The sequence below is a fragment of the Drosophila albomicans genome, chromosome 3, assembly GCF_009650485.2.
Source record: "Drosophila albomicans strain 15112-1751.03 chromosome 3, ASM965048v2, whole genome shotgun sequence".
Classification (NCBI taxonomy): Eukaryota; Metazoa; Arthropoda; class Insecta; order Diptera; family Drosophilidae; genus Drosophila; species Drosophila albomicans.
Window position 1 is genome coordinate 35600415 of NC_047629.2, and position 10436 is coordinate 35610850.

At 38.5% G+C, this 10436-nt stretch overlaps 2 protein-coding genes across 3 annotated transcripts; one reads left to right on the forward strand and one right to left on the reverse strand.

The window, feature by feature from the left end:
- Positions 1 to 5789: 5789 nt before the first annotated feature.
- On the forward strand, positions 5790 to 7319 carry LOC117566452 (uncharacterized). Of its 2 annotated transcripts, XM_052004268.1 has the most exons (4): positions 5790 to 6382; positions 6438 to 6950; positions 7022 to 7117; positions 7179 to 7250. In XM_052004268.1, the coding sequence occupies exons 1-3, from the start codon at positions 5890 to 5892 to the stop codon at positions 7069 to 7071; spliced, it is 1056 nt and encodes a 351-aa protein (XP_051860228.1). In that variant the 5' UTR covers positions 5790 to 5889; the 3' UTR covers positions 7072 to 7117; positions 7179 to 7250. The 2 variants fall into 2 exon arrangements, with proteins under 2 accessions (XP_051860228.1, XP_034101874.1); XM_034245983.2 differs by having other exon boundaries at positions 5793 to 6382; positions 6438 to 7117; positions 7179 to 7319.
- A 1523-nt stretch (positions 7320 to 8842) lies between these two features.
- Positions 8843 to 9721, reverse strand: LOC117566451 (uncharacterized). The gene has a single exon (XM_034245982.1). The coding sequence runs from the start codon at positions 9719 to 9721 to the stop codon at positions 8843 to 8845; it is 879 nt and encodes a 292-aa protein (XP_034101873.1).
- Between the last annotated feature and the right edge of the window lie 715 nt (positions 9722 to 10436).

Genomic DNA, 10436 nt, shown 5'->3' on the forward strand with positions numbered 1-10436 from the left:
AAAGTGTACAAAGTGCGAAATGTTTTCTATTTCGTTTTCCGCTTTTCGTTTCTCGTCTCCGTTGCACACCTGAACACAAAGCGCCAAAGCGGCTTCACTTAAAGTTATGAGCGACAAGTGTGCGAATGCGACTTCCGGAAGACCGAACCGAACCGAGGCGAACTACCATTTCCTCCGCTGTCTGTGCTACTGTGTGTGTGTGTGTGTGTGTGGTTTCCGGTACCGTTCAAGATATATATCTTGGCGTCTACTGAGGAGTTATTCATGGCGAAATCCAAGCTCAACTGTTGGCCAACATTAATAGACACGAACAGACAACTACAGACAGATGGAAGCAGGTTGAAAACTAAGTGTTGCAAATGCTTGTCAGCGAATGGCATTATCATTCGAGTAAGCTTGTTGACAAGAGAAGGCAACTACTTAGGTTAAACACAGTCGTTTTCGCTTAATTTAGTTATACTCTTAAGATCACTTTGGCTCAAATTGGATGCTGCAATCCCATTTCAGAGGCACTCGGCTAAAAGAATCTTTTTTTGGGGGGGGCATAAACAAAAGCACATTCTAATCAATTGTAAGAAAGAGTTGAGCCAAACAAAGGCAAAGCAAACAATGCACGTTATTTCTTTAGGATAATTTCATTTGGGTCTTTGCAACGTATTGTGAAAACAAAAGCTTCGATAGAGAAAGAGAGAGAGAGGGAGAGAGAGAGAGAGAGAGAGAGAGAGTGAAAAAAAACGTATGGAGAAAAGGGCAACTAACAAAAAAAAAAAGAAGAGAAACAACAAAATGATTCGGGTCAACAGCATGTTAGAAGAAATTCGGTTGATTGGGGTTCTGCAATCAAGCTGTTTAATGTGCAGTTAACGCCAAGAGGTACACAGCAAAGCACCAAAAACAACAGCAACAGAAACAGCGACGACGACGACAACAAGTACCAAAAACTAAGCGCCAACAAATCGCAGCTCGAAGGGGAAAAGCGCAAAGCAAATTCAATTGCCACTGTCATTGTAGCTGAAAAACAAGCAAAAAACAAATAGAGGGGCGGGCGGAGGGCAGGCGGCTGAAGAGCCAGTATCCTGGATACTTGGGCAACCCACTTAGCTGATCGATTTCAGGTTACCCCACCGACTGTCAGACGTGCTGAAGTTGATTGTCGTTGTTGTTTCTGGTTGTTGTTTTTGTTTTTGTGTGTGCTTGTGCTTTGTTGCTCCTTTTGTGCTGTTCTTCTCTCTCAATTGCTGCTGATGACTTGACTTTCAGCATAGCTTAAGTCTGGCCGAAGGGCTGAGCAACCACATTGGGTTGCATGCAACGTCAGACTCTGTACTCCGCACAGCTATTTGACTCTGCACTTTGACTCTCGCACTCCACTACACTACAACAGACAACTGATTGAAAGATATTGCGCATACGTATGGTTGCGTATGGCCAAAACTATCATGGCAAAATGTGAAATAAATTTGTTTACAGTTTATAGCCTCCACTTTACATGTGTATGTGTGTAGCTGCCCGATCATAATTCTAGCTTCTTCATATATTTTGGTAACATACAAAAAGCAAATGCCAGACATCAAATAGCTGCAGTTACCGCCCAGGAAAACAAGACTATGCACGTCATCCACTGGCTGAGTGCATGCCAAAAATGTGCTCCTCCATATTCGCATATTAATGCAACATGTGTGACTGTGTGTGTGTGTGTCGTTGTGTGTTTGCTATGTCCACGTGTGTGTGCGTGATGTTTGTGCAAACCCCTGACCCCCTTTTTGTGTCATTGTTGTTGGCCAACTTTGTGCTGCCACTCGTGCAGACAGTTCAAACATTTACATACAAAACAAAAATGAAAAAAACACAACCCAAATAACACAAAAAAAAAGAAAAAAGTAAAAACAAGCACACTCACACAAGTTGAGGACAGAGCAGACAGAAGTGGCAAAGGCAACTAACATTCATATTATGACACTGCGTATACGTGATTTTTAAAGTCAACTTTCAGTTGCACTTTAGCTGCAATTGTTTCCAATTTTTACGACCCTCTTTGAACTTTAGCTGTTGTAAATTGTTTAGATAATATGCTTAGTAGTATTTTTCAATGATTTTATTTGTTAGTAACTATTAGGAATTCATTTAAACTTAAATTGGAAATCCAATATTACGAAAAGATAATTGCAGCTCGCTTTTAACTAGGTTCATTATAGCGTAGTTAAACTGTCGAGTATACGTCAGTTAGTATGTGTCCTGTGTGTGTGCCTCTTTCGGCATAATCCTTTGTAAATTCTTAGATTTTTGCACGTCGGGTCACGCTTGGAATGCCGTTCATGTGTGTGTGCGTGTCTACGTTAGAATGTGTGTGTAAAGTGTAAATTGAGGTGGCTTTGGGACTGCACCTTTTGCTTTTTAGGCCATTTGGAGTGCTCATGTGTGTGTGTGAGTTGTGAAATGTTGCCCATTAGGCAACTGACTGAAAACGTATTTCCATGTGCTTTAATGGACTTTTCTGGTAAATGCGACTATCACATTGCTTTAATTTCTTTGCCAGAAAAAAGAGTACGTAAATTTCAAATTATTTTTTTTCTTCCCTGTTTTAGGATAACATGTTCTCTGTTCTTTTTAGACGAGTTGTGTTTGCTTTCTATTTTCGGTAGTCATCACGACATGACTCCATGACAAAAGCTCCACATGTCTTATAACCAAAATCGCAGTTACTTTCAATGGCAGTTGAATGAAGTCAAATGGCAACCACAGAATGTCAACGGATACAGGAAGTTTCATGTGGTGCTTATACATTATTTTCTAAGTAGATTCCTTTGCCTTAAGCTAGTCGCAAGGAGTCGCCATGATTTGTTGTTTATTGTACACACACGAATCTTGTCTTAATTGTTGACCATTGTCAGCTAGAAACACATATTTTGTTTGCTTTGTCAGACAGTAAATTATGCAAAATAAATTAGATATTATTATGCCCACAGCTAAATCAATAACAAAGTAGGGAAAGCACAAGTTGTGGTTTGCTCTTTAGATTTATCGATTTTAAGCGAGGTATAACAAAGTTCAACACTTTTGACTACATTGCTTTTCGTTTTCTAGAAAATATATCGTTATTTTTGCAGGTCCATTGAGGCTCCCCAGTGTTTGTGGTAATATGCAAACTCTTTTCAAATCCCTGTACAGCAAACGCTTACCTATGCAAATATTCAAAGCGAAGGCAATGGGAGATAAACTGAGGGACCAACAAAACCCTTTTTGATATGCATAGAAACAAAGGTCAGATGATTCGTGCAATTCAAACAGTAAACAATTGAAGCTAAATGTAGTTTGCATTATCTTTTCTTAGATTTTTCATTCCATTTATTCAATCCAAATGGTACAAACGAATCGCACTCCTATACACGTGTCCGATAAGCAAACTGTGGCAGCATTTGATGAGCAAACTAATTAAAATTTAAGGCACACTTTAATACCATCTGGGCAATAACTCATTCGTAATGCAGCACGGTAAATTCACTTGCATTGGCTCTGCTCAATTTATGACCGTAATAAAAGCCATGACAATAATTCTAATTTCCCGTTCAAGTGATAAAAACACCACCAGCAACAACAACAACAACAACAAGAGACTAAGCATAAGCAAGTTGAAATCCAGAATTGACTTGCTCAATTTTTAGCATTCCAAATGGCATCATAAATTTCCACAAAATAACATAATTTTTTAGCAAATCAATTGTTCTGCTTGTGTGCGTGTGCTTGTGGGTGCGACACATTTGCTTTTATCTGCTGGATAATAATTTTATATGACAATTTCAACCAAATGTTACCATAAATTATGCATGATTTAGTCTTAAAATTCCCACAACATTTCTAACGCAATGAAGAATTCATCAATTTGAGGCAACCAAATTAAAATGTATTTCAATTAAACAAAAGTTATTAAACCAATTGATTCATTTTGAATTTTATAATATATCTACAGATATTATTGAGAATATTTTCCAATACATTTGTTTATAGTTAGCTACAACTACTTTCTATGATGTCAGATTACATGTTGTCGTAAACAAAAACTTTTTTCCTTGGGGAAACTTCTCTATTAATATTATATCATTATATTGTTTGATCTCTCCATCTATCTTCTGCTCTGTCTCTTGTTATTGTTGTGTACTTCATTACTTCACCCACTCACATACACCATTGAACAGTTGTTGTTGCACAGCTATTTATCATGAAAGAGGGGCAAAGTGTTAATGTTCATGTACAGCAAACACAAACAAAGCGTTCGCAAGTTTGTTTACCAAGTGCAAAGAGACCAATCAAAAGACTAACTACGTAAGTAAGTATTTATTACAAGTCTAATAAATATCCCAACTAATTACCTACATTTCCCACCATGCAGAGAACTAGCTCAATTATAAATAATTTGATTGAAATTGAAAATTATGATCTGAAACTTTTTGGGCACATTTTACAGTGGTTGTGCGCAAATTAGCACGTGTGTAGAATACAGTTGGCCAATTCTATCGAATAAATTCTCATTATCTAAGGCAATAAGTTAACATTTTTAATTAAACTATAAAAAGTTCACATGTCCCAATTTGCAGGCCAGCACAGTAACAGCACATAGCTTAGGGTTAGAAAATTCCGCACGAGCTTGGCAATTTAGAAAGTCATTTTAAAGCCTCGATATCATTAGAAAGTCAATTTAAATGAATATAAAAGCAATTTCTTGAATACCACCAACACAATGTTTGTTGTTGCTGTCTCTGAACTTACATGTTAATCACATTTAGGGCAAAATTGAAATTGTTATTGCTGCTGCTAGTCAAATTGGTGCATCACTTCAACTCCAGCATTTTTCCATATACTATGTATGTAGTTTTTATTTTTGCCCTTGATAGCAACAACGTTGTGTGCTGCATCTGCTCAGCAATCGGCTAATCCCCAAGTGATCCAAACTGAGCTGGTACTTTCCCATGCCGCAAACTATTGTACAAGTGCTGCAGTTACTAGCTCTTGGCAGCTCCGTTTTTTCTCCACTTGTCACACTGCTCCTGTGCCCTTCTCCGGCAAACGGAAAGATGACAGTTTGGATAGCAAAATGTAATGTATCACAAAGGCACATGGACACATTTTGTGTTCAGCTTGTGGGCAGAAGTACAAAAAAATAAAAGAAAAAAACAATATAAGTACGAATACGAATGCGAAGTGCGAGTATAAGGAAGTGACTGCCAGTATGTCGAGAGATAAAAAGCGCAGTGTTAGACTAGTGGGAAGTGGAGTAGTTCTGAATGTGAATTTGTCAAGCGCTGGCCATCGTTTTCCTGACATTCACAGCGACACGTATACAAAATTGCACACTTTGTAGTGTGCGAAATGGTCAGGATCATTAATATCGATGGCAGACAATCGAAAAAAATCAAACTCCTGCGCAGTGTTGCCAGGTTTTGAGCACCCGTATAAGCTAGATTTTTGAAAAAAAAATAAGCTAGAATAAGCCAAAATGTAACAAAATAATGCTGAAAAAAAAAGCTACACCCAAATGAGAGAAAACATGAAACCTTATTATATTTTTATGTGGGTGGCAAAAATCATTAAATTTCCATTGCGACAGTTTCCAAAAGAAAAAACACCAATTCAAAGGTTATGGAATTATAATAGTTTTTTCTATGTGTGAATCTTATTACCATGTGTTTTTTCGATGCCACGAAAAATTTGTTTTTACATATGGCATTTTAACAAACGCTTTATTTAATTTCACAACTTCAAACGATTAGTGATAACACTTCAGCCAACTTATCGATCTTCAATGACACTATCGATTAGAAATAAATTCACGATCATATGAAATGCGTTTACCAACACTGTGCGCATTAAGTGATAATTTGTTTTGACGCAACGATGGAGGATGAAACTGAGCTTGATGCAACTCATATGCTTCAACTGGATGAGCAAAATACCTCTGTAAATCCCAATGGAAAGGATGATAATGTTGGAAATCGATTGACTCCATTTGCAATTCCATTCTTCGACAACGATCATTTGTTCAAAACCATGTGTCAGCATGTGGCAGCCGGAGACAAAAGCGTCGATTGGCGTTATGTTATGCAATATAGCGGCAAGAATCTGACCCACATCTATGACGGCGGCTATTGCATGAGCCGTGAGTGCTGGTCACTAGCTCAAGAGTTCTGTCCCGAGTTGAGGACGATCAACATATCGCTGACTAGTGACAATCTGCAAGTTGTGCAAAGTTTTCTGCCCCAATGGCAAAGTCTCGAGGAGATTGCACTCAGTGGTCCGGCATCGATCGAAGAGCTGTTAATGTCGCTCAGCGAATTGCCACGCTTGCAGAAACTAAGTCTACGAAACTTTGACTACACGGACAGGGAGTGTAAGTAGAAGTATTAATGATTAAAAATCTATATTTTAAGTACATAACATTTTAGGCACAGCTTTGAATTGCTTGACATCTGTGACGCATCTGGAGATCGGATGTTTAAATTACGAATTATTGAATAAGATATCAGAACTACTGATGCATCTAACGAGCTTGCATATATTTACCATGCCGACTATGGAAACACTTCGCGCATTGCCAGCACATTGTGGAAATTTAGAGAACTTACAACTGTACGATGCCGTTAATGGATTACAGAGAAGCGTGCCCTATTTCCCCAATCTAAAGTCCTTGGAAATTCATGATCAAAAGTCAAGTACACTTATTTTCATCAATCACTTGGATCTACGCTATAATGACCAATTAAAAAAGCTGGTAATGCCCGGAAAGTACATCTTTGCGAATGAAGCAAATCGCATTTCACACTTAAAGGCTCTAACCACACTTTCCTGTGAACTTTCCGATATGAATTGTTTGAGGCATTTAACTAATATGCAACTGCAAGAATTATCGCTTTATTCTTGCATTAATATGAACAATGTTTATTTGTTGAAAATATTGCGTGAGTGCCCAACACTTCGATTCTTAGAAGTTACACTCTGTCCTTTGATTAATTCTCGATGTATTGATAAGGCATTGGCTATTCTATTCCGAAATGGAGTAACTGCGGAGCAACCATTTGAACTACACCTAACTGGGTCAAGCATATCTGCAGTTGACAGCAGTAAGGTAAGCCAATGAAGTAGTTTAAATCAAGATTTAATAATAAAGATATATTTTCATTCTTTAGCTCTACTGCGTGCCACATTTCAACTTGCTCAAGCTGCACTTGAAGTAAAAAGTGACAAGAAATGAAATTATGATATCTAATTATATTTAAGGAATAAAAGTTGCTCGATTACATTGCTCAATTAGCGAAATGTTTGAAGTGCATTCTCAATTCGTGACCAAACATAAGTATGCAAAGCAGTTACCAGTCTGCAAGATGATTATTGGCTCTGGCAGCATTCTTCATTCTTAGTCAACCACCGATTACATTGAATAACTGAAATGTAAGGCATAATTCAACTGTGAGCAGACTCATCCAGCACCACACACAAATACAGTTTGTAACCACTTACTCAACCTCCACCCGCTGGTCACGCTTCATCATTGCGGATGCAATGCTGTGTGTACTATTTCTCATGATTAAAATTGCATGTGTGGCAAGTGGCGGAGGTGGCGGTGGTGATGGGGGCATGGGCGATAACTGCTTGGGATGGGGCATGGCTCAGTTGAAATGCGCAACAATTGCGGAGGGCCCTTCAGGCACTCTCGACCCAACCGCATGCCCATATAATATACGAACTAAGCGGTTTGTGATTTGCCATTGCCAGCTTTTAGGCATTCAAGCAAATTGTAATACAATTAGCGTCATTTACATGGTATGTTTCATGCTTGCATGCGTATGCAACTGTGCCTCTGTGTGTGGGAGTGTGTGTATAAAAGCTGCTTAGTCCGCACACCTTGCGGCAGCAGGGAAGGGTTAGCTTCCGCTTAGCCACTCTTCAGTCCGCTTCAGCTGTGAGTTATTCCTCCCGCCCACTGATTTTCAATCAGCTGTCGGCTTATTAAATAATTATGTGCTGAGCACTTAAATTGCACAAGTGCTTCGCTCATATCCGAAATGCCTCACTTAGCTACTTGCCATGGGTGCTTTGCAAGTCTGTAAATTTAAATTTAGCTTTAGGAATTTCTAGAAATTCCATTGAAGTTGCTACTAGACCAGTTATGACATATAATTATCCGTAACCTGTATTTATGGGTATCTAGCATAAATAACAAAATACAACAAAAAAAAGCATAAAGTTGTGAATTGTATTGAGTATTGAGTAATTTCCAAACATAATTCGAAGAATATTTATAGTTATCTGCGGCACTTTAAAATATTTCCACAAAAATATAATTTATGAACTTTGAAAGTACGAAGGTTGACAACACTTTATTTAACGAAAAATCATTGAAAGAATGGCTATGAAGTGTACTTAAAAGTTCTTGTATAAAAACAAAAATTTTAAATATATTTTCAAAATAGTTCACATGATTAACTGGCTTAATTCATAGCTTTGATAATATGATGCATACAGCAATCATTTGGCACACAGAAAACTATATTCATTGATTTAGATTATTTGCAATTAGGCAGCTGAATAAATTCACAAAATCCATGTTTATCCGGCTTTATAACTAAAGTATGTTTATTTAAATATTCAGAGTAAAATTAACATTTGATAAAATAAACAAAAATACTAGTTGCAATTAGCTGTGTGGCGAATTAGCAAAATATAGGCGAACAGGCAAATAAATCTAAGTATAGTAATACAATTAGAATGTTTATTTGTCTTAATTAAAGCAATTGCACACTAAAATTTGGTCAGATATAATATTTATAAATCGAGGTTGTGGTGAACGAGATTAGAGAACAGTCTTTGAAAGAGGTCTTTTGGTTAGCGATAACTTTCCATTTATAGTGCGTTGTATTTGAGCTTTTGTATGCGGCATTTTGATAAGCAATTTCTTTCCCTGGTCGGATTTCTGCCACTGACTGTCGGGATCCCTTGGGTACTGGTAGACTATGAGCTCGACTGGAATGCCACGTTTTTGTTTGCCCTTTGTCTTGGTACTGGGCTTGCTCATGAGCTGAAGTATCTCCGAGTCGCGCAGCAGCAAATAGTTATCATCGTCGACCATAAATTCACTGGGATTCTGGCTGGCACAGAAATCTCGCACTGAACGTATAACACTTCTGGAGATGTGATAGTAACGATCATGAATGGTTAGAGTGTAGTACAGTTTGCGAGTTGTCTTGGGTGCCACCAGCCAGATGACATAGGTGCCAGCCTTGTGACCTCTCAGCGATGACAGTTCCTGTTGCAGCTTTCTGTTTTCGAGGAGAGCAAAACAATTGGATCGACAAACCATCATCATGATTGGTAGGAAATTGTCGTAGCTATGTTGATAGTTGATTAGTGCAGCATTCGGCAGACTCATGAAGTCGCAACCCGGTTGCGTCTCTGGCTGATCTATTGAGCCACCATAAGCCAAGGTAGCTACACAACGATTTTCGCCATACTCAAGTCTCGAGGGATCAAAGTGAAATGCTACTGGCTTGTGGTCATAGATCTCTGAGTTGATGGTACCATCGGCATATGAATGTTTGTCCATCATGTGCATCATGACGTTGGAGGGAAAGACAGTTGCATCGCATTTCGTCACAGGACATTTTCCAGGTGTTCGCGGTAGTAGATCCACGGCTTCTTCATTCTTCACTCGCTTCTCTTCAAACTCCTCCATTATCATTTACAATAAAAATAATTAAAATTAATTTTAAAATGTGTTTAAATTTCGATGTTGTCAGATGTGTTGAGTTTCCAGTTCTATTTGGCAGCTGAAGCAAGGCCAACTGACAAGTTTAATGTGCGTTTTAATGAAGTTTTGAGTTTAGGAAAAATGCATTAAAAAGCATCGCAGCAAAACAGCACATCGTATATCGGTGCAGTTTATAGAGAAAAGTTTTAAAGTGGCTTCGTGCTAGTAGCAAATAAAATTCAACACTCGTTTGGCCTTGTGGCACGTTAATCCGCTGCAGTAGCAAGTGGCAAGCAGCAAGCGGCAAGAAGCATATGCATTCGGAGACGCAGCTGTTTTGAGCCAGCTCTAAAGCGACCAAATTGCAGTTTGCTCTCAGCAGTGCCTGTCACAGAAGGCGATGCGATGCGGCATAAAAACTGCCAAGTGTGTGTAGTGAGTGTGTGTTTGTGGTGTGTGCCGAGATAAACAAAAACGGAATTAGTCGAGAAGAGGCCAAAAGCAAAGTGCCAAAATATTTGTATTTCTTTTTTTTTTTGGGTTTTTGGTTTTTGTTCACTTTTCTGCAGATTGCTCCAAAAGCCGCAAAACTTCAAATGGCCAAGGCTTATGGTCTGGCCAGCTGCTGTTAACTTTTGCTATTTTATCGAGCAGAAGCCTAGAGCAGGCACAGGGATCATCTCTAGCATATATCGGCGAT